Source organism: Pogoniulus pusillus, chromosome 14 (genome assembly GCF_015220805.1).
Source record: "Pogoniulus pusillus isolate bPogPus1 chromosome 14, bPogPus1.pri, whole genome shotgun sequence".
Classification (NCBI taxonomy): domain Eukaryota; kingdom Metazoa; phylum Chordata; class Aves; order Piciformes; family Lybiidae; genus Pogoniulus; species Pogoniulus pusillus.
In genome coordinates this window covers 1422086-1445983 of record NC_087277.1, presented here as the reverse complement: position 1 = coordinate 1445983, position 23898 = coordinate 1422086, and the positions used below count along the sequence as shown (strand labels likewise).

At 43.3% G+C, this 23898-nt stretch overlaps 1 protein-coding gene across 8 annotated transcripts in view; it reads left to right on the top strand.

Annotated features, from left to right (window-relative positions):
- The window catches only part of UBR5 (ubiquitin protein ligase E3 component n-recognin 5), an 88170-nt gene that overhangs the window by 43455 nt on the left and 20817 nt on the right, over positions 1-23898 (top strand). For 4 of the 8 annotated variants that reach the window (XM_064154056.1, XM_064154051.1, XM_064154050.1 and 1 more), the window contains 22 exons: positions 3439-3582; positions 3678-3789; positions 4292-4446; positions 5433-5630; positions 6705-6915; positions 7571-7615; positions 10025-10151; positions 11888-12039; positions 12419-12514; positions 12975-13098; positions 13988-14085; positions 14948-15096; positions 15874-15965; positions 16818-16964; positions 17705-17823; positions 17916-18042; positions 18143-18272; positions 18500-18660; positions 19215-19454; positions 19664-19787; positions 20848-20959; positions 22789-22920. In XM_064154056.1, the coding sequence (XP_064010126.1) occupies positions 3439-3582; positions 3678-3789; positions 4292-4446; positions 5433-5630; positions 6705-6915; positions 7571-7615; positions 10025-10151; positions 11888-12039; positions 12419-12514; positions 12975-13098; positions 13988-14085; positions 14948-15096; positions 15874-15965; positions 16818-16964; positions 17705-17823; positions 17916-18042; positions 18143-18272; positions 18500-18660; positions 19215-19454; positions 19664-19787; positions 20848-20959; positions 22789-22920 (2995 nt within the window). The remainder of the gene's footprint in view (positions 1-3438; positions 3583-3677; positions 3790-4291; positions 4447-5432; positions 5631-6704; positions 6916-7570; positions 7616-10024; positions 10152-11887; positions 12040-12418; positions 12515-12974; positions 13099-13987; positions 14086-14947; positions 15097-15873; positions 15966-16817; positions 16965-17704; positions 17824-17915; positions 18043-18142; positions 18273-18499; positions 18661-19214; positions 19455-19663; positions 19788-20847; positions 20960-22788; positions 22921-23898) is intronic. The other 4 variants (XM_064154055.1, XM_064154052.1, XM_064154054.1 and 1 more) reach the window with 3 other exon arrangements.

Below are 23898 nucleotides of genomic sequence, written 5' to 3'. Positions count from 1 at the left end.
TTTACAGCTAACATTCTGGTACTTGAAATTCAACCATGGCATTAAGAAAAGCAGATGTGGTTTTATCCCAGTGTCCAGTGGACTCTGAAAGCTACATCTGATGTGACTGACTCTTGCATACACTTCTCTTGAAGGTTTGGGTGAATCTTGTGCTTCGTGGGCAAGGAGAGGAGAGAAATGGATTATGATTAGCAATGTCATGCTTCATTAATGGGACTTTTTAAAGTGACTTGATTTATTACTCCAGAAAAAACCTGTTCCTCTGGACCATATGGTTTTTGTCTTCTAAACTTTTGCTCAGACTTAGCAGTAGTTTAGAGGGAAATACTTTCTTCTTTGGTGGTGTTGTGTGGCATTAGGAGGGATTAGGTTATCTGGACAGTTCTCTGCTATACTTTTCAAAAGTAGGAGCAACAGGAAAGCCATTAAGAGTTTTCCATAAGATAAGAGGTTGAATTACTTTCTGCTTGATTCACAGAAGATAAAAAAAGTTAGCAGGATTGGAAATAACTCTCCAACAGGAAACAGTTGGATTTTATTTGGGTTTGCTTGTGCTGGAGTAAAAGATTTGCCTCAAGCAGTATCTTTGAAAGGAAGAGGCTCACAATGAATTTTCTTTGTCATGTTTAGCTCATTTCCACAAAAGGGAGCATGGAGCAACTTAATTCTCTGGAACATTTCAGTTCCTGTGAACAAGGTTTGAGGTCTATTAAAGTCACTGAAATCATAGTTTACTCTCATGCCAGCCTTGGGAAAGCCCCTGCTGTCCTTCTGTGTCCCTTCTGCTTTAAGGCCTCAGGTTTTCAGGGCAGAGGCTGTTTTACTATTTCTGCATGCTTTTGTTAGAGGTATCTGTGTGCTGCATGGAGAAGAGTGACTAATAAATATAGAAGAGCTTCAGTTTTGTATGTTGATATTTTCACTGAAGTGCTAAAACTGCTAAGTAGGCTGTCTCCTGAGTAGAGCTATAGTGCTGAGTCTATTCTGGATCAAACATTTCTGGCAAAGATGCTGCTTTTTTACTTCAAAAAGCAAGCTGTCCTTTTTCCAGTGATGCAGAGTCATTCACTTTTTACCTTGTACAGTTTTGTAGCAGTTCAGATAGGACCCAACAGCCCCAAATCATATATATGTTTGTTTTTTTGCCTAGTGGTGCCCAGTTTAAAGACAGAAGTAGAGCTTGTGCCCTGTTAGGTGGTCTGTTTGTAATCAGGATCACTTGTGTGATTGTCTAAAAAAGACTGAAGGCATCTGTCTGCAGAAGGGTTACTCTTTGCAAGCTCTACAACAGCAGTGCTCGCTGGGGAACAGGCATCTTTGTCATTTAGCTTGGTTTGAGCTCCATGAAGCACAGAGGACCTGAACTCTAAACAGTCTGGCTGTTCCACATGTCATTGTTTTCAGTGTGTGTAGAGGTTCAGACTGCAGAAACAGGCAGATTTGGGCTCTTGAGATTTCATGGATTAAGACCTCATACTCTTGTAAAGTTCACCTAGACACATCTTCAGCTAATCTTTGACTCCTAGAATTCTTCAGGTTGGAAGAATTGATCTTCAGGGCCAACCATTAAGTCCCCTCTACTAAGTGCACCACTGAGCTCCAAAGCTTCCATGGGCTTTTGGTTACTGAATGACCTTTGGAAAAATCACATCTTTGATACATTGCTATGAGTGACCTCAGCCACCTAAGAATCTGGCATGATTGTCCTTTTTAACCTGAGAAGTTGTTACCTTCTGGTGTTGCAGAAAACTGGAGAGGCTTTCTTGCTATGTAAATGCTTGCCCTATAGAAACAGTTGGGGAATTTGGGCCTAATCAAGGCTGACAGTTGCTTGTATCTAATTTTGTTGGAGCCTGAGAGCATACAGAGATCTTGCTTCTGCTCAGCATTGAAATAGTGGCTGTCCTTGCTGCTGCCCCTTTCCCTCTCCGCTTTGTTTTCCTTTTGAGAAAGTGATGGTCTTAACAGGGAACTGAAAGGGCTTTGTTATTTGGTGATAGCATAAGATATTTCCATGCAAAGGAAACCTGCTTTGACAGTTCTGATTACACATGCATGGCACCAACTCTTTATAGAGGCTTACACTCTCAGACCTGACTGTGTCAGTGTGGAGTTGAATACATTTCCTTTTCCTTCAGGGACAGAGAAGGACACAGGTAGATAAGGTATGCCTGGATAGACTTGCCTGGATCCTTCAGTCCTAAGGGACTTGGTGGAGAACTTTATCATTTGAGGAACAAGTAATAGACCCATAAACTAACACTTTCCTCATTTGGTTGGTTGGTTTTTTGTTTGGTTGGGGTTTTTTCCCCATAATGAACATTCATCTTGAGAAATGAGCAGCAGGACTCTGCAACAGAGGCTTTGAAGAGTCTTAGATGGGGCCAGAAAAGAAAAAAAAGTTATTTCCTGAGTCTTATAATATGAGAACTTGAAGAAGAAAGATAAGTGTGGATGTTTTTTTGAGTGGTGAACTACTGTTTGGAACTCATGGCCAGAGAGTAGTGTTTATTTCCAAAAGTAATTGAACAAGTTAATGAGAAAAGACTGAACTCACGCTGTTAAGCATGAGGTTGTCCTGCTGTTTCCAGTAGGTGAAAGTTGGAAGGATAACCTGGTGTGCTAGTTTGAAGCAGGGTAGAATGTTTTGGTGAAAAGAACTAGATCATAGGCTGTGAAAGGAAAACAATGGTGGTGTCTACTCCCCTCAGAGTCTTGCTGAACAAGAAATTAAAACATTAGATAACAATCTCGCCATTTTGTGGCACTCTGCTTTGGGCTCTTGACTGAGCTGCAGCTCCCTAACCTCACCTTCCACTCACTTTTGCTGCTGAACCTCTTGGCTGAAGCTCTTTTCTTCCTTAGGACTGGAGTAAGGTTGAGAGGGGCAGGGGGAAGGTGCAGGGGTGGTTGGGAGCCCCTCCTGGGGACTCAGGTTTCTGGGAGGGGAGTTGTGCTTCTGTATTACCTTTTACCTTGTCTATTTCTGTCTGTGAGTGCATATACTGTAAATATCTGCTTGTGCATTGTGCTGCTGTAAATAAATAGCTTCATTTGTATTCCCAGAGCTGGCTGAGACTAGTTGGGTACTTCTAAAGTGTGGGGGGGCAGGTACACCCAAACCATCTCACCTGGGAAGTGGCAGTGGCAGCTCTCTAGTCAGCTGGTGTTGGTTCCAGATGGACAGAGGCTGTTGAAATGGAGGAACCTTTGATCTGATTCAGGATGCCCATGCAGTCATTAAGAAATCCCCAGTGGTTAAGACTGCAGTAATAGCAAAGCAGCAAGGATAATAACCAAGAGATGTAGAATTCGATCACTGATTACTGTAAACTGTTCTCTTTTGCTGGTAAAGGTCTGGTTTATTTTGAAGCAAATGAACCTGAAGAGTTTCTGTTCCAAGCTTTTTGGTAAACGTGTGCTGTGTTCTGCTTGTAGGTGCTAAAAGTGGATGGCGCTTACGTTGCTGTGAAATTCCCAGGCACCTCCACTAGTGCAAACTGTCAGAGCAGCTCTAATTCAGACCCTGATCCTTCTTCTCTTCTCCAAGACTGCAGGCTGCTCAGAATAGATGAACTGCAGGTATGTCTTTGTGAAACAGTGAGAAAACAATCAGACCTTTGAATTGCCTGCTCTGCGTGCTTACTGCAGCTCACAATTTTACCTGTGCTTTGCAGGTTGTCAAAACTGGTGGAACTCCAAAGGTTCCTGACTGTTTTCAAAGGACACCTAAAAAGCTGTGTATTCCTGAAAAAACAGAGATCCTAGCAGTAAATGTAGATTCCAAAGGTAAGCAGGGCTTACCCTGTAGGATTCTGTTGGATCCCTTATTACCTCTCTCTCTTCCTAGTGGAAAACTACTGTCTGTCTAACATGGAATCATAAAATGGTTTAGGTTGGAAGGGACCTCAAAGATCATCCAGTTCCAACCCTTTGCCATAGACAGAGACACCTCCCACTGGAACAGGTTACTCAAGGCCTCATCCAGCCTAGTTCTGAACACTTCCAGGGAGGTTGTGGAGCACAGAATCACCCAATGTGATCTTCAAAGATCACATTGGGTGATTCTGTGCTCCACAACCTCCCTGGGCAACCTGTGCCGGTGTCTCACCACCCTCACTGTGAAGAACTTCTTCCTAGCATCCAGTTTAAATTTCCTCTCTGGCAGTTTAAACCCATAAACAGTTGTTTCCATTGCTGTTAGTAATTCCTTAAAAGTGCTTCAGTTAGGAATTCTCTTGCTGAATGCCCTCAGTAAAAGACATTGCCTTTTTCCTTTGTGTGTTGGCAGGGGTGCATGCTGTTCTGAAAACTGGCAACTGGGTTCGATACTGCATATTTGACCTTGCCACAGGAAAGGCTGAGCAGGAAAATAATTTCCCTACCAGCAGCATTGCATTCCTGGGTCAGAATGAGAGGAGTGTTGCTATTTTTACAGCTGGACAGGTTTGTGGTTTTGTAGCTCACTTATTTCACCTCACTGCATTCATCCATGGATGGGATGGTACATCTTTTTGTCAGGCTTTTCCAAAGACTGGCAAAGAAGTAGTTCTTAAATGGATTAGGAAAAGACTTGCTGCTACCATTCACGTTTTGAAGGTGGAGAGGGAATAGCAATCTCATTCACTTAGGCACTTGTAATAACCTTATCCAAAATCTACCTTGAATAAAAAGTGAAAAAGAGGAAAATAATCCTTGATGGAGTAGTGTAAACTTGTTACCTAGCTATATTGCAGGACTGGGTCAGGTGAAAATCCACTCTTGAGAATGAAATTGAAAATGTTAACCAAAAAAAAATAATATCTGTATTTGATACCAAAAATGGTAGGTCAGATTTTTGGGCAACTCTTTCTACTATGCCTTGTGAAGTATCTTCTGTTAGCTGATTCTACAGCTTGATTACACTGTGCAGGCAGAGAATCAGCCAGGTTCAAAGAGACGTCCAAGCCCACCCAGCCCTATCCAGTCAACTAGACCATGGCACTAAGTGCCCCAGACAGGCTTTGCTTGAACACCTCCAGGGATGAGGACTCCACCACCTCCCTGGGCAGCCCATTCCAATGCCAATCACTCTCTCTGTGGAGAATTTCCTCCTAATATCCAGCCTAGACCTTCCCTGGCACAGCTTGAGACTGTGTACCTTGTTCTGTCTTGTTCTGTTGCGTCTGTCAGGAGGGCTGAGAAAAAATATGCCAACAGTTTTAGTGTATCCTGAGTAAATAAAGGTACTTTTAATTGCATGTACTATGGTAAGCACACTTTGGGCACTGAAGGAAGGGAGTTTGGGATCTCGTAATGATGGGAGGCGTGGGCGTGAGGGAGAGTTTTAGGCCAGCAGTTGGTCATTTTTGGCAGCAGAAGTGGGCCTTTTGTGGAAGTTAGTATTTATCAGTTGTGGAGACTGAACAATACAACTTTTTTCCCAAATGTAGGAATCTCCTATTATTCTTAGAGATGGAAATGGTACAATCTATCCAATGGCAAAAGATTGTATGGGCGGGATAAGAGACCCTGACTGGCTTGACCTTCCGCCTATTAGTAGTCTTGGAATGGGTGTTCATTCCTTAACAAATCTTCCTGCTAACTCGACCATCAAAAAGAAAGCTGCTATTATCATTATGGCTGTTGAGGTAAAATATTTTCTTTACTACAGAATTATGTGCTTTTTACTCTTGCTTTTATCAGGTTATGCTCACAGCAGCTTTTTGTGTTTAGTGCTCCATTTGGTTTCGCTATTGCAAAAAAACCTAAGAGCCACAAGAAGATTCTCTTGGGAACATGAAATCACAAACAAAACTTGCATAATTCAGTGAAAGATCTGTTTTAAGGGTGCATGGCTTCTGTATTCAGGCCTTTAACTGCTGATATATTTTTAGGTGTTGTTTTTAAACCTGTTACTTCTTTCTGCATGCTACCAGGATACAGTTTTGTGTTAGGAGTGCCTGTTTTTACCGAGGGATCCAACCACTCCTTTGCTGTGAACATGATGTTTTTTCTTAACCCTCTCTTCTAACCACACAATAGGAAATGATGGAAGTCTAGTCTAGATTTAATTTTTTTCCCACTCGAATTGCCTGTAGTAGAGGTCTGTGCTCATTTGTGGTGCTGTAAGAATAGCTCTGCTATGGATTTGTTTGTCAGACCTGTGTAAACCCATTGGTGATCTGGTGCAGTTTAGTTAGATCAGCCGTGTGCTGTGCTGCCCACTAGAAGGTGTTGTGTACTTGTTAGACTGAGATCAATGCCACAGTGGAATATTCCATCACTGTGGAAAAGTTTGTATAGGGAGTGAGCCTCCCAGAGCTTCAGCAGCTTCTATTTGTCTGCTTCTCAGCATCTATACCGCTTGTTTCAAACAAATACCTAAGAGCTAGTTTGGTTTGGTCACTTGCCCTGTGTTCCAAGCAGCCGTCAAGGAACCTATTTTAAGAAGCCAGCTGTGGAGCCAAAGGCAGATACTTGTCAGCCAGATAGCTTCTGCTGCTTGAGGCTCTCCTATCCTTCAGCTCGCCTGTGCCTGAATTCATGTAACAGTGCTATAATTGCATGTTCTCAGCAGTCTCTGCACTGACTTCCACTCAATGTTCTGCACTGAGACCTTTCTATTAATTTCAGAAAGGGGAAACTTAGAAGTGCTTGGTGAAGTTGTACATCTGCCTTTTGTGCTTGAGGTTGTCAAAAACGTTTTCTTCTTTTGGGTGCAGAAACAAACCTTAATGCAGCACATCCTGCGGTGTGACTATGAGGCTTGCAGACAGTACCTGATGAACCTTGAACAAGCAGTTGTCTTGGATCAGAATCCACAAGTGCTGCAGACCTTCCTTGGCCACAGATGTGATGGCAACCGCAACATCCTGCATGCTTGTGTGTCTGTCTGCTTTCCAACCAGCAACAAAGAAACAAAAGAGGAAGAGGGTGAGCTCAGCATGTCTTGAAAATACTTTGAGAGCAAACTTTGTTTGTAGTGTCAAGAAAAGCTCATCCTTCATATATTTAACTTTAGCACCTGGAACATGTCCTAGCCTTCCAAAGGGCTTTTAAACAACATTTTTATTGCTCTTACAAGGGTTTGTAAGAATTCAGTAGTTAAGAATACCAGAGTGGCTTTATTGACTGCAAAAGACAAACTTTTCACATCTGCATGTTAATTTTAGAGTAAAAAAATTAGTGGTTTTCCACCATTATATCACTACTCTCCCCATGATATTGCTGGTAAAGTTTTGGTAACTTTTATTGGTAACTTACATTGATAAACTTATGGTAAACTTTTAAGAGCAAGAGTGTTAATGGTTTTTTTCCAAGTGATTTAATCTATGCTAATGTCTCCAATAAGAAATGCTGCTCACAGTTGAGATGGGTTAGGAAATGTGGAAGAATGACCTTCTGTTAATGCCACTTATTGACCCCATTTAAAGATGTCTGTGTAAAATGCACGTTTGTCAGAACAAGGTTGCTAAGTCAAGCACTCAAAACAGTGGGGAATGCCAGAATGAAGTTTCCCCATGTGCTATACGTGGGTGTGCATTGTGAAATGGTCTTTAATTACACCCTGATACTATTTTTTCCACAGGCCTACCTCATTCAGTGCACAAGATGGACGGTGCTCACCGAATGGGTAGCTATTCAATATTTCTTTTTATCCTCATCATTCAGTGTGTGGCCCCATTCCTTACTTACTGCACACCATACAAACTGCACTGAATACTGAATCAACTTCCTTGTGGGATTTTTGTATGGTGCTGTCATGGAATTTTAGTCATTTATAGAGCTTAATTGTTCCTCGTATCCCTAGTTATAAAATGGGGGTCGTGCTGCAGCTTTCTCGTCTCTTGCAGGCTTTATAGCTTGAAGTTCTTCTGTCTGCAAAGCTATTAACTGATTCTGAGGGTGTTGTGTGAGAAGCCTAGGGCCTGATCCAATTTTTGTGTAGGTGTTGCTTCAAACCACTTCATTCTAGAGCTGGATCCATAGTAGTTTTAGTTGTTCTATGAATGTTAACTATTTCTGTGAGTCAGGCAATTTAGCTGTCTAGGAATGAGTAGAACATACCATGATTACCTGCAGGAACTTGTTGGACAAACTTCTGTGTGCTGTTAGACGTAGCAGAAATAGGTTCCAGTTCTCCCAAATGATGTTCAGTGGCATTAAATGTGAGACAGTGCTCTGCTCTCTCTCCTGTTGCAGCAGACAAGGCGTACGCAGCTCGCTCATTGTGCAGCCGTTCATCTTTAGTGTCTTGTCCATCCTGTGCACTGACTGAGGCAGGGGTCTTGGGGTGGGGGCCAAGACAAAAAAACCCAACCAAACACCAAGCTAAACCAAACAAGCCAACCCAGCTGTGTAACTGAAGATTGTTTCACTACAAGCACACAGGGAAGCTGAAATAAGGATGCATGGGCAAACTTAATCTGGCATTTCCTAATTTGAGTGCTTGTCTTTGCAACCTTGGCATTTTCTCAGTAACTTCATTTGGATGTAATTTCACTCTCTGAAAAATGAAAATTGTGAACCTGACAGGCTTTTGACACACCTCTGCCTCTCTCTTGCCCCCCACAAGGGAATTCATGTGTTTATCACATCTACCTTCCACTGTAGCTGTTAGTGATGGATATTGGGACCAGCTTATTTTCTTTGCATCAGTTGGAGGGCAGTGGTGACTGATGTTACTGTCTGTAAATAATACATCCATCTGTTAAGCTGCAAAAAGTTCAGTTTAGGAGCAAAGGTTTCAATACCAGACTCCAGATATGAGGTTCCTTAACATTCTGTGACTCACAACCTCCCTGAAAGTGTTCAAGGCCAGGTTGGATGAGGCCTTGAGTGACCTATTCCAGTGGGAAGTGTCTCTGCCTGTGGCAGGGGGTTGGAACTGGCTGATCCTTGAGGTCCCTTCCAGCCCAAACCGTTCTATGATTCTATGAATTGCAGAGCATGCAGCTGCTTCCCAGCTAATAGCTGCCTGAGATTCCTTGCTCTTCTGCATGTAGATTCCTCCTTAAGTGCCAGAAGGGAAATAAATACTGAGAGCAAGCATAAGGTGGTTTTTGTGTTCTTGGGCCCTGTGCCTGGTTTTGCTCCTACAGCCCTGTAGAAATGAATTGCAGGAAGAGTGGCCTCAGAGGCTTTGTTTCAGAAATAGACTTTTGCCTTCTAGTTTGTACCAAAACTTGTCTTTCACTGTCATAAGGAGCATGGCTCCTCTCCTAGCTTGTGTTGTGCTGAAAGTGCCTTGTTCAGTTCTTTCTGGATCCATGGCCACAGTGATTCATAATTTGCTGTGTAGGACCTGTGCAGTCTTTGTCAGTAGCATCTAAAGAAGCAGTGACTCTTACTCTGTGCAGCCTTTGCATACCTGACTTTACTGCTTTGTCTGTTTATCTTGCAGTTAAAATCTACATGAGGTCTTTGATTCAATGGCTGCAACAAGTTGCACTGTAACTGTACATCTAGGCAACCTTTTATGTCCTGTACAGCACATGGCACAGTTCAGGCCTTGTTACCACTGCGACCTTTAGGTCTTATGGTGCTCAGAGTTTTAGATGTTACAAGAAATGCTCATCCTTTCTGATTGTGCTTGTATCACAGTTAATTTTCCTAAGCATGTTCCTAAGTAGACTTTGTATCTTATGAGCCCATGACTTTGCAGTGCTGCTTAGCTGCTCCTTGTGAAGTGGGAGGTTTTCCATGGGATCTTCTGGGGCTTTTTTGCTCAGAATTGCTTTTGGAGCCTCAAACTCAGCAAGTGGCTGGAATCACCTCTGTGATAGGTCAGTGCTTCTTGATACTACCAGAAGCTGAAAGCTTTTTCTGGATTTTGGGTGTCTTGAATTTCCACAACAGCCTTTTAGAAACCAAACCCAGTCAGAATCAAGGTTAAGCTTGTCCAAAATAAAAACAATAGTCTATGAAGCTATTCTACCCCAAATCTTAACATTATCTGTTAGCAACATTTCATACTTATGTACTGCTTCCTTATAACATTGTCAAGTGACTCGTGGCACTAACACTTCCCTTCCCTTTCCAGAGGCGGAGCGCTCTGAAAGGAACACCTTTGCTGAAAGACTCTCAGCCGTGGAAGCCATTGCAAATGCAATCTCTGTGGTCTCCAGCAATGGCCCAGGAAATCGGGCAGGGTCCTCAAGCAGCAGAAGGTAACCTGACCGCTGCCGGCTTCTTGTTTTCTCTCTGCTCATTGCCCTAGTGGTTGCCAGGCTCTCAGTAATTCTTTCATTGTGTCTTGTTCAAGAATGGACTCTATTGCTAGTTTAAAAGTCAGGCTTCACTACTTCCAAGTACCAAACTAGCACTCTAAGGGGTGTTTTTGGAAGCCTTTTCTGGTGTGAGAACTAATGGTGGCATATTTCTAAACTGATTTTGCTTTCGGAGATGGGAGCATTGTAAAGTGGAAATGCTTCTCCTTGTGGGGAAAGGGAATTCGAGGGTAAGCTCTAGTGTTCTTTAGCAAGGAGAAGTAAGTATCACTGAAGCACTGTAACAGTGCCCTGGCTCCTTCTCTTAGGAGAATTTTGAGGGAGGTGGTCACAGAATCACATAATCAGCCAGGTTGGAAGAGACCTCCAAGTTCATCCAGCCCAACCTGGCATTCAGCCCTGTCCAATCAACTAGACCATGGCACTAACTGCCCCATCCAGGCGTTTCTTGAGTACAGTCCAGTCTTTTCTTGATCACTTACACAGATGAGTAAGACTGAGATGAATGTAACACCACAGAGGAAGAACTTTGATTCTTTTTATCCTAAGCATTCATTGTTATGGTGGAAGCCTTTTGTATTGAGGTGGCTCTAGAGGATAGGATTTGACTCTGACAGAATCCTGATTTCTGATGAAACTTATGTTCTTCCACTTCGTATGATGGTAGCTGAGTGGTGCTCATGTCAGTGGACTTGGATGCTATCTGTGCTGAGTTCTAGTCAGTTCAGAGCACTGTGGCTGAGGCCATAGTGCAGTTTTTTTACTTAGCTCCTCAGTCATTTGTCATTGCTGTGAAATGATGTCTTTGTCTTTCCCCAGCTGCAGTCCTCATTACTGTGATTTTTACTCTTTTTTGATAGGGGTTAAGAGTTGAAGCTTGCCTCTCATATTCTGTAAGAGATACTACTCTTAAGAGGAAGTGCTTTTACAAAAAAAAGCCAAAAACCAGACAAAGAAGCAACAAATAACAAAACCACCTTTGTGTGTACCTGTCTGGTTGCATGGCACTGGGTTCTTTGGCTTCCACCTTATTCTGCCCCTTGCTCTCTAGTAAGATAATAGAGAATTTCTTGCAATTGTTTACTGACTGTCCTTAGTGAAGCAGCACTTTCATGTTAAATAATTTTTCAACAACTCCTTTCAGGGGGAGGAAATAAACAAACCAAGCCTCATTTGTATTATTTCACTGGCCTCTTGTGCTTTGATTTTAAAAACCACCAGCAGCTGGACCAAATTCATGCACAGACTTAACAGCTCTGGCAATAAGTTTGAGGAAAAAGGAGTGACAAGTAGTAGCAATAATGCCCATCAGCTGCTGCTCCCTGCAGCAAGAGGCAGTGCTGTGGTGACCAGGGATGTGTGCTGGGCTCAGATCTGTCCTGATGTATTGCTGCCTGACTCTTCTTTGGGGCATGATTTAGTGGGCCTGGTGGTGTCAGCTGTTGGACTTGATGATCTTAGAGGTCTTCTCCAACCTTAATGATTTTATGATTCTTCCAAGGTCATTATGTTTTATTGCCCATGGGAAAATGAACTACAGGAACAAAAAATACCTCCTTACTCATTCTTCATTATGCTGAAAAAAAATTGGAGATGATAATTTGCTTTTGGTGTGAAATTCTGTTTTACAACATTCTAAATGGGAATGAGGTTTTAAACCTTGGCTTTGTATTTAGTTTGAGATTAAGGGAAATGATGAGAAGATCCTTGAGAGCTGCTGGATTGGGCAGACATGAAGCTGGTGCTTCATCAAGTGATCACCAGGACCCAGTTTCTCCCCCAATAGCTCCTCCCAGCTGGGTTCCAGATCCTCCTGCAATGGATCCGGGTAAGTCTGCTTTTGTCTCGCATTAGACTGTGGATTAAGTTGATTAAAGGAACTGATGGCTTTGAAGGTGACTCACTTAGATTGCAGCGTGAGACTGAAATACCTGGTGTCACTGAGGTAGCAGGAGATGGTTGAGGTAGCTTTAGGAGTTTCCTGAAGGCTTACCAGCTGGTTTTAAATCCAGTGGGTGTGTTTTAGAACGCTAGTGTCAAACTGCTGTGCTGTGTGGTCTTGTGTAATGCTGAGCTGCGTTACTGGTCTAGGAATGTGGCCATTTGTAGAGAAGCAAGCTGCAGTGTGTTAGGCACTGCAGGAAGAGCATGTTGTTAGGGCTGTTTTTATGTATTGATATACATCCTGCTGTTCTGTTTACTGAAAGATGGTGACATTGATTTTATCCTGGCCCCCGCTGTGGGATCTCTTACCACAGCAGCGACTGGCACCGGCCAAGGACCTAGCACCTCCACGATACCAGGTGAGGACATCTTGCTTCTCTGATTCTACTTTAGAAGGAGAATGATCTCAAAAGCCATCCTTGCTCGTGCAGACTTTCTGCATGCAGAAAGACCTCTTAGGAGAAGATTGGATTGAAGCAAACTGTCACAAGCGTGCAGAGAGTAAAGGAAGCTTCGCACTGTGTTTTGATGTAACAATTAATTTTCCCTGGTGAATGCCCAGTATGTAACCGTGTGGTAATGGCTATGAAACTGGGATTGCTCTCTGTATTTCAGAGTGCAATTTGGAGCTAAAATTTATAGAGCCTCACTGAAATGTTGCTGAAACTGGCCAAGTGCTGAAGAGCCAAGCTGCTGATTGAGCACCCCAATCAGACACTCAGTTAGTTGCTTTTAATAGGTAGTCTTCTTTTATTTTATTTTATTTTGAAGGAAAAATTGGTTCTCTGCAATTTTGTGTTGTTGTTGTTCTTACTACAGGTCCTTCTACCGAGCCATCTGTAGTGGAATCAAAGGATCGGAAGGCAAACGCACATTTCATCCTGAAATTACTCTGTGATAGTGTTGTTTTACAGCCTTACCTTCGAGAGCTGCTCTCAGCTAAGTAAGTATCTTCATAATGATCCTGGAGGATCTCTTCCAACCTGGTTGATTCTATGGTTATTTCCTGGGTAATCATGGAGTTTTGTCAGTTGAACTTGGTGATCCTGAGGGTCTTTTCCAACCTGAACTTTTCTGTGTGATTTCTGTGTAATCAGTCGGGGTTGGAAGGGACCACGAGGATCACCCAGCTCCAGCCCCTTGCCATGGGCAGGGACACCTCACACTAGATCAGGCTGGCCAGAGCCTCATCCAGCCTGGCCTTAAACACCTCCAGGGATGAGGCTTGCACCACCTCCCTGGGCAACCCATTCCAGGCTCTTGCCACCCTCCTGTTGAAGAACTTCTGCCTAACATCCAGTCTGAATCTACCCATTTCTAGCTTTGTTCCATTCCCTCCTCTCCTATTCCTACCTGAGAGCCTAAAAAGTCCCTCCCCAGCTTTCCTGCAGCCCCCTTCAGATACTGCAAGGCCACAAGAAGGTCACCTGGGAGCCTTCTCCTCTCCAGACTGCACAATTCCAGTTCCCTCAGTCTCTCCTCATAGAGCAGCTCCAGCCCTCTGCTCATCCTCACGGCCCCTCTCTGCATGGGTTTCAGAGAACGTAATGTTAGATGACCTCAAATTTATTGCACAGAATCCTTTTCAAAAAGATGATTTTAAAGGCAAATGAATGAAAATGGAGGATGGTAAATTCTGGCCTGTATTTTGTGTATTGCCAGCCTTTTAAATCCGCTCTGCTTCCAAAAGCAAAAGTGCTTATTCACTGTGTGCTGGCACAAGATTAGCAATGCTAAGTTTTCATACATTTGTTTCCTATCTCTTCTGGAACAACAACAACAAAAAACCAAACCAACCAATGAGTGTTTGTTACTGTCACTTTTTGCCCTAGGGATGCAAGAGGCATGACACCATTTATGTCAGCAGTTAGTGGCCGGGCATATCCTGCTGCAATTACAATTCTAGAGACTGCACAGAAGATTGCTAAAGGTACAGCACTTTGAATCCTTATTAGCTTGTGACTTCCTTCCCAAGTTGGGTATGTTTGCACATTCATTATTGGCAGTGCTTTTGGTGGGGGCAGTGCTTCAGCAGCTGGCAAAGGTAGGAAATAGCTCTTTCCAAAACCCTCCATGTTGCTCCATGCTTTGAAAGTCTTCCTGTTTATGGAGTAGTTTCCTTTCTTTGATGTGTCTATTATGAGAGATTTCTATGTATATTACTGCTTTTGCATTCTTTGTAGTGTTTGCCATGTTCCATTGCTTCACAAACATCAGTGGTTTAAGGTACTGGTTTTCAGCAGCACAGAGGAATTGGCTGGAACTTCTTTCTTTCTTTGAACAGGAGAAAACTGATCTGATAAAGTATGCCAAGCTAGATTCTGTTCCTCTGCACACCTGTACACAAACATGTTTTCTGACTTGATGTTGGTATTTTACCATTTCAAAGAAATATGTGAAGTGGATCTTAACAAGACTCTTAGGCAGATTAGAAGTGTGGTGTGAGAAGGTCTGTAAAAGTCTGTGCATTCCTTATGACATTACTGATTAATTTTTATTCCTTCCAAGTGGTGCCCACTGAACTGATTAGAATATCAGTAAATTAGAAACTGGGCAGGAACTGATGGTTGTATTTTTTTCAGTCAGGCATTTGCAGCAGCTTCTGTAGGAGATACCTGTAATGTGACAAGCAGAAAACTCTCAGACTGACACAGAGGCTTTATTCAAACTCATTCTGTGTGGCGTTTTGTAAGGGCTGACAGCCCTGGAGTGCAGGTCCTGTTATTGTTGTTGTTGGGGGCTCATTATATCTGGGTGTTGTTTTTAACCCTGGCATTCAATTATTCTTTTAGCTGAAGCAACTTCCAGTGAAAAAGAAGATGATGTGTTTATGGGAATGGTTTGTCCTTCTGGTACAAATCCAGATGACTCTCCTTTGTATGTTCTGTGCTGTAATGATACATGCAGTTTTACCTGGACTGGTGCAGAACATATTAACCAAGTAAGGCTGCTTTTTGGTTGGTTTTAAGGGTTTTAAGCACACAGAAATGTGTTTCAACCATGTCTTAGTATCCTGATCTAATTTTTAAATGATGGAAGTTGTATTGTTTTAATGACTAACTTTTCAAGTCTGGTATAGTTCATAGAATTGTAGAATGGTTTAGGTTGGAAGAGACCTCAAAGCTCAGCCAGTTCCAATCCCCTGCCATAAGAGCAGGGACACCTCCCACTAGAACAGGTTGCTCAAGGCCTCATCCAAGCTGGCCTTGAACACCTCCAAGGAAGTTGTGGAGCACAGAATCACCCAATGTGATCTTCAAAGATCCCGTTGGGTGATTCTGTGCTCCACAACCTCCCTGGGCAACCTGCTCCAGTGTCTCACCACCCTCAGTGCAAAGAACCCTTTCCTAACATCCAGTCTGAATCTCCCCTCTGCCAGTTCAAACCCATACCCCTTGTCCTGTCATTACAAGACCTGGTTATTGCCCTCCCTAATAGCTTTATGCTTGGAAAGCTGGCTGAGTTGGTCAGTTAATGGGTGTTTATGGGGGTGGCTTTTACCCCCTCTCCAGTTAGCTTTGGCAGGAATTTGGATGGAAACAGCTTTGAGTTTAACCAACTACTTTGTAAACTATTTTATTGTGCTGTTTTAACAGTTTTATTGTAACCTGAAATGCTGTGAACTTGCAAGTGCTGTAAGAAGAAAACTGCATAATATCTTTGGTGATCTTTGAGGTCCCTTCCAACCTAAACCATTCTATGATTTCTTTCTCTGAAGGATATATTTGAATGCCGAACATGTGGGCTCTTGGAATCACTTTGCTGTTGCACAGAATGCGCAAGGGTCTGTCACAAAGGACATGACTGCAAGTAAGTACTGTGTTCTCTTTCCTGTAATTAAGCCAGTGTTCTGTGGTATCATTTATTTACTGGCAGTTAATAGTATTTCTCCTTGGTTGAAGTGTTCAGCTGTTAAAGAAGATGATTGAAATGCTTCAAGTATCTTCTTTTCCTGTAATCTTTGTAAGATGTGGAGGTTAGAATTGTAAGAGTAACCTGGAGCATTCTTGTACTTTTCACTGTCTAGAATTTGAAGTAAATGAGTAATTCAAACACTCTCCGAGTGCTTGGTGTTCTAAAAATAATAGATCTAAACAATACCCTGTTTTCATTTTGGGTGGCTGCAGGAGTTTTCTGAAGCCAGAGAGTCTTGGGAGCAGATAATTCTTGCAAACTTGCAGAAGGAAGTGCAGCATATTGATTGCTAAGATCAGCTGTAATAAAAGGGGAATGAGTAGTCAAAAGAAGGGTCAAGATGTCTCTGATCAACCTGGCCAGAGCTTCGAAGGTGCAGATGTTTTGTGCCACTGTTGCAGGGTGTAAATGTTACAGCGTGAAGATCCTAGCTGTAAGAAGCCAACAGCTGTCAGTACACAGATACTCTTATCATTTTACTGCGTGTTGTGAGGATTTCTAACTTGGCTTGAGGCTATTCTGGGGAAGGGAATAAATGGTCTTGGATGAGTTTTACTAAGGCACTGTGGAAAGCTCTGTGGTGAACTTGGCATTTTTTAAAATGACCGTAGGAAACAGCAGCAGCTGTCAAGTGCTGACACACAAAACCTCTGGCAGGGATCTCACTGGATACACTAAGACCTGCTGTAGAAAATATTTGGTGTATTGCTGAAGAATGTTGCAGCTCTCCTTTGATTTTTCTTGCAGGCTCAAACGTACATCTCCAACAGCCTACTGTGACTGCTGGGAAAAGTGCAAGTGTAAAACCTTAATTGCTGGACAGAAGTCTGCTCGCCTTGACCTCCTTTACCGCCTGCTGACCACCACAAACCTTGTCACCTTGCCAAATAGCAGGCAAGTCCCTACTGGCAGTGACTCTGTGGGATGGTTTGGGAGTCACCTGCTCCCCAACTCTTATGAAATCACTCAGACTAGGCTCAGCCAGCTGGAAGTTAAGGAAATGAGGCTTTATATTTACAGCTTAGCACAACATACAGGCAGATAGTTACAATATATACAGAAATATATGAGTTAAAAGTGATACAGAAACACAGCAGCCCTCCCAGGAATCAGAGTCCCCAGGAGGAGCTCCCAATCACCCTTCCACCTTCTTTGCACCCCTCAACATTATCCCAGACTTTGACTTATGTGCAAGGTAAGTTTGAAGGATCAGCCAGAGAGGTTAGAAAGCAGAAGGATTGGTTACACAGAAGGCAGATTAGTGAAAAAGGTGCAGGCACCAGCTGCAACAGAGAGCCACTGCAACTGTGTTATCTGTGCTTTGTGTTCTTGTGTGTTGCCCTCTCTGGGCAACCTGTGCCAGTGTCTCACCACCCTCGCTGGAAAGAATCCTTTCCTAACATCTAGTTTGAATCTTCTGTCTGCCAGTTTAAACCCATTATTCTTTGTCCTGTCATTACAAGACCTAGTTATGCCTGTGAGTGATGTGGACGTCACCATTGTTTCCTTTTCACAGCCTAGACTCTTATTTCTCTCACTAGAATATTCCAGCTAATCTCAAACTAGCACAGTGGGGCAGAATAATGTTTATCATTTTAAAACAGGTGGTGTATCTTACTGTGCTTCCATTGCAGGGGAGAGCACCTCTTGCTGTTTTTAGTGCAGACAGTTGCCAGGCAAACAGTGGAGCACTGCCAGTACAGACCACCGAGGATTAGGGAAGATCGCAATCGTAAAACTGCAAATCCTGAAGGTAAGAGCTGCTTTGCTGCAATAAATGGCAAATCCCAGGTTTCAGTGCTCTCAGTACTTACATATATGTATCTTATTTTCCATCCTTTTTAGATTCTGATATGCCTGACCATGATTTAGAACCCCCTCGCTTTGCCCAGCTTGCCTTGGAGCGTGTTTTGCAGGACTGGAATGCGCTGAAGTCCATGATCATGTTTGGCTCCCAGGAAAATAAAGACCCGTGTGTATTTACACAGTTGTCAGTGTAAAGCTTGATCTGCTGGTTGAGGCCTGCTGACTTACATAAGATTTATTTCCTTTCTTTCTGTTTTTTTTCCAAGTCTTAGTGCCAGCAGTAGGATAGGTCATCTGCTGCCTGAAGAACAAGTTTACCTTAATCAGCAAAGCGGAACTATTCGCTTGGACTGTTTTACACACTGCCTTATTGTCAAGTGTACAGCAGACATTCTGGTGAGCACTCCTGGCCTTGTTTTGCCTCCATGCTCTTAATAATGTGGCATTGCAGAGGGTCTCAGGGGATACACCTGGAGAATTGTTTGAAAATTACTCAAAGTTAGTTGTTCTTTTGTGAATTTATACTGCTTATGAACGCAGTCTCCCTTTGAACCTTAATCTGTCTTGATTCATACTTCTGAATTACACACCTTTATTGGGTTGTAATGACCTGTTTTTTGCAGCTCTTAGATACTTTGCTGGGTACTCTGGTAAAGGAATTGCAAAACAAGTACACACCAGGACGCAGAGAAGAAGCCATTGCTGTTACAATGAGATTCCTGCGTTCCGTAGCAAGAGTCTTTGTCATTCTTAGTGTGGAAATGGCTTCCTCCAAGAAGAAAAAGTGAGTGTGTGTGTGTGTATGTGTGCTTTAAGAGTTCCTATTAATTTGTAATATTTCTTCCTTTATTGCATTAGTTGGTACAAATCAACAAGAATTAGAAGCATCTGAATTAATTTGCAATCTGTAGGCAGCACTGTGTGGAAAGGTGCAAACCTCAGGACTGCACAGTAGCTGCTGCTGTGTCTTGTAACTCTTCAATACAGTGCTTTTTAAACTTCAATATTCATACTGAGCTTTCCTGTTTAAAATGTTAGGCTTTTTGGCAGCAGGAGTTCTGAATGTATTAAAACTACACCTGTGGTTGTTTTTCAGTAGTAGACTTAGATACCCAAGCTTAGTTTCCAGTTGTTAAATGATAAATGTTTTTTTACTGACTAGAGTAACTAACTGCATGTTGTTACTCTACAAACAGATGCATCTATCTGTTAAGGACAATTGTCTTCAATTTTTTTGGGGTAGGGAAAAAACCCAAACCTGTATTACCACACATTATTGCCTGGAAATAAAAAAGACACATTTGACCTTAATTTTTCTGTATTTTTTTCCCCCCCTAGCAATTTTATTCCACAGCCAATTGGAAAATGCAAACGTGTATTCCAGGCATTACTGCCCTATGCTGTGGAAGAGTTGTGCAATGTAGCAGAGTCTCTGATTATTCCAGTCAGGATGGGAATTGCACGTCCTACAGCACCCTTCACACTTGCCAGCACTAGCATAGATGCCATGCAAGGAAGCGAAGAGCTGTTCTCTGTGGAGCCTCTGCCACCCAGACCATCATCTGACCAGTCTAGCAGGTAAAATCTACTCAAGTTCTTTTCAAGGGCTTGTCAAAGGTGGTGGGTTTGGGTTTGGCTGCTGTTAGCTTTTCATTAACAGAACTAAAGTGAGGCTTCTTATTCTGGACAAGCGTTTTACCGACAGATTTCTACTGCCACTTATGTTGGTAGTGATATCCAGAGGTCCAAATCAGATTTTTTACACTTTTTGTTTGTTTATTTTGAAGTTCTTCTCAATCTCAGTCATCTTACATCATAAGGAATCCTCAGCAAAGGCGAATCAGCCAGTCACAACCAGTTCGTGGCAGGGATGAAGAACAAGATGATATCGTTTCAGCAGATGTGGAAGAGGTCAGTTTGCTTTTTTGGGTCTGGCACCCAATGCATCAGCATCTGCTTGAGCATCTGAATTACAAACCCCTTCATCAAGACCTCCAGTTCATAGAGTCATAGAATGGTTTAGGTTGGAAGGAACAGCAGAGATCATCTAGCTGGCCTTGAACACCTCCAGGGAGGTTGTGGAGCACAGAATCACCCAATGGGATCTTTGATCTTTGATCACATTGGGTGATTCTGCACTCCACAACCTCCCTGAGCACCCTGTGCCAGTGTCTCACCACCCTCACTGGAAGGAATCTTTTCCTACATCCAGTTTCAGTCTCCCCTCTGCCAGTTCAAACCCATTCCTCCTTGTCCTGTCATTATCAGACCTCGTCAATAGTCCCTCCCCAGCCCTCCTATAGGCCCCTTTCAGATACTGGAAGGCCACTCCAAGGTCTCCTCAAAGCCTTCTCTTCTCCAGGCTGCAGAGCCCCAACTCTCATAGCCTGTCCTTATAGGAGAGCTGCTCCAGCCCAGTTTGCAGAAGATGCTGCCTTAGTAGTTCCTGAAATCTCAGTGTGCCTCAAGCATTTTGTTTTAGCAGAGCTCTGTAACCGTTGGTTTGTGTTCAGCAGTATTTAGCCATCTCTCAGTACACTGAGTGCCTTACATTTGAGAGGGTCACAGCATGATTTAGAGTACTAATAAATGCACCTCTCACTCATTTCCTTTACTTAAGTCTTTCAGCAGATGGTTGCTTTTGTGTTGGTTCTGTTAGAGAGCTACGAGATGATCTCTTCAATACTTAGAAACTAGTTCTAGGTTTTATGCCCAGTTTTACCCTTTCAGCATTGGAATCTGATGTTCAAGGCTTTGTTTTGTTCGTGAGTTTCCTCCACAGCACTGCACTGCAGAACCCTGTACAGTTGCTGTAGCTGTGAGTTCATTTTCTGTTCACCTAAGTTCAGCATTGAGGCATATTTCTCAGATGCGTTTTTTTCTGTTTGAGTTTTAAATCAAGTTTTGGACTGAGTTATTGAAAACAGATTATGAAAAGTACTCCAGCAAAAAATTGCACTGCTCTTTGTAGGTTGAGGTGGTTGAGGGTGTAGCTGGTGAAGAAGACCACCATGATGAACAGGAAGAACATGGTGAAGAGAATGCTGAAGCAGAAGGCCAGCACGATGAGCACGATGAAGATGGTATGCATAACGTACATCACATGCACATTGCTGCTTGGATGAGCAAATGATGTACCAAAAAGATAGAGCCTTTGGGGGGGTCACCAGTGACAAGTCTCTGGGAGACTCTGTGGGTTTTGGGCTATGCATCTTGCAAAAGGAGATGACTAAATTGGTAGTTAACTTGTGGTAGGTAAGTAGGCGAACATGTTAAATTCTCTGCACAGAGAGAAAGTGTTGAGATACCAAAGAATGAATAGCATTTGTTGGTTTGGGGGTTTATGTGCTTAACTATATCTGGTTTTGCCTTTTACATTTGCTACTATAAAATGTTGTTGGCATCAACTACTTGCAGGACTAAATAAAGCAGCATAGCTCTTTATAGCTAATGACAGACTACCATTTATGGGAGATGTGTTGTCAAATGGGATCCCAATCACAGTGAGCTAGTTCTTAAACCAAGCACAAAATATTAGACTACACTTCAGTGGTTTTTAGACAGAATGAATCCATTATGTATAGAAATTATTAATTACCATTAATATAACTTGTCCTCTTGTTAGTTTGGGATTAGATGGCCCAAAGCAATGCCTGGGCAAAAATCTATCTTCATCACTTTGTATCTGTGCCTTGTGCTTACACTACAGGCAATCTGTTTATTCGCTGGCTGAGTATTCAGGACCTTTGATTCTCAAAGCTTAAATGTGACTAGAACCTGTATTTTCAAATTAGAATAGAATCATAGAATCAGGCAGGTTGCAAGAGAGCTCCAAGCTCAGCCAGCCCAACCTAGCACCCAGCCCTAGCCAATCACCCAGACCATGGCACTAAGTGCCCCAGCCAGGCTAGTCTTGAACACCTCCAGGGACAGTGACTCCACCACCTCCCTGGGCAGCCCATTCCAATGCCAATCACTCTCTCTGAGAAGAACTTCCTTGTAACATGCAGACTGTACCTCCCCTGGCACAATAACCTCCCTTGTCCTACTGGCCACACTGTTCCTGAGCCAGGCCAAGATGCCATTGGCTCTCCTGTCCATCTGGGCACACTGCTGGCTCCTGTTCAGCTCCTCTCTACCAGCACCCCCAGCTCCCTCTCTGCCTGGCTGCTCTCAGCCACTCTGTCCCCAGCCTGTAGTGCTGCTTGGGGTTGTTGTGGCCAAAGTGTAGAACCCTGCCCTTGGCCTTGTTCAGTCTCATCCCATTGGCCTGTGCCCACCCATCCAGCCTGGCCAGGTCCCTCTGCAGGGCTCTGCTATCCTCCAACAGCTCCATAGCTGCTCCTAGCTTGGTGTCATTTGCAAACTCACTGATGCTAGACTCAATCCCCTCGTCCAGATCATCAGTAAAGGTACTGAACAGGACTGGGCCCAGCACTGATCCTTGAGGGAGACCACTAGTGCCAGCTGCCAACTGCATTAAATTAGATTTACATTGAATTATATTTTCAGGGGAAAAAGAAAAGTTTTCAGGTATTCCTTAGATACTCTTTTGAAACAGGATGTGGTTAATTGTCCCAAAACATGTGCGTGAAGAGTTGTGGAGTCTTTTAGCTGGAGTGACTGATTCAGAATCCTCAAAACCTTGATTCTGAGTGTGTGTTTTGAATATGTGTGTGCAGTGAAAAGGGAGGGGACCAGGGATTGCCAATTGCTGGAAAATAAGAGAATAGGCTGCATGTTCACACAGCTTTTATGACCTCTCCCTGCATATCCATTCACTTCTGCTGTAGTAAGAGGCTCTGGGGGTTGTTTACTGTCTTTGAGCAGTCTCTACAGTCATTCCATTTTTTGAATTATTACTTTTTTCTTTCTTTCTAAACATGGGATGTTTTGTATTTTGCTTTTGTAGGCAGTGACATGGAGTTGGATTTGCTGGCAGCTGCTGAAACAGAAAGTGATAGTGAGAGTAACCACAGTAATCAGGACAATGCTAGTGGGCGCAGGAGCGTTGTCACCGCAGCCACTGCTGGGTCAGAAGCAGGTACACAACATCATCTTGTGTTTGATCCAGCTGCTTACATGGGAGCATTGCTGTGCAGGAAAAAGAAGTGTGGTGGTGGCTGAATATGGCCTTAACCAGGGCACCACTGGCTTCACCTAAAAATGACATTCATAGAATCATAGAGTGGTTTAGGTTGGAAGGGACCTCAAAGCTCATCCAGTTCCAACCCCCTGCCATAGGCAGGGATACCTCCCACTAGAACAGGTTGCTCAAGGCCTCATCCAGCCTGGCCTTGAACACCTCCCTGGGCAACCTGTGCCAGTGTCTTTGATCACATTGGGTGATTCTGTGCTCCACAACCTCCCTGTACAACCTGTGCCAGTGTCTCACCACCCTCACTGAAAGGACCCCTTTCCCAACATCCAGTTTGAATCTCCCCTCTGCCAGTTTAAACCCATTACTGCTTGTCCTGTCATTACAAGACCTTGTCAATAGTCCCTCCCCAGCCTTCCTGTAGGCCCTCTTGAGACACTGGAAGCCACTATAAGGTCTCCTCAAAGCCTTCTCCTCTCCAGGCTGAAGAGGCCAAACTCTCTCAGCCTGTCCTGATAGCAGAGCTGCTGCAGCCCTCTGAGCATCTTTGTGGCCCTCCTCTGGACTGGCTCCAACAGTTCCCTGTCCTTGTGTTGGGGGCATTGCCATTGGATCTGGAGCACTTCAGAGGTGTACCACAGAGATAAATGATTTCATGACTAGATGGGATAGAGCAAGAATGACCTGGTTATGACATCTTAACAGAGCCCTCACCCATGTAACCTTATTTTCCCTTTACTGATTTTTTTTTTCCTCTTCTCAGCTTCTTCCCTCCCACCTCTGCCTTTCACATGTTTCCTGCTTTTCCTTTGCTTTTCCTTTGCCTTTACTTACACTGCACTGACTTTTTGGAGGATGTGTGTTCAGTGTGGCCTATCTTGTTCTTACAGAGCTTCTGCATGTGTTAGCCACAAACTGTGCTCT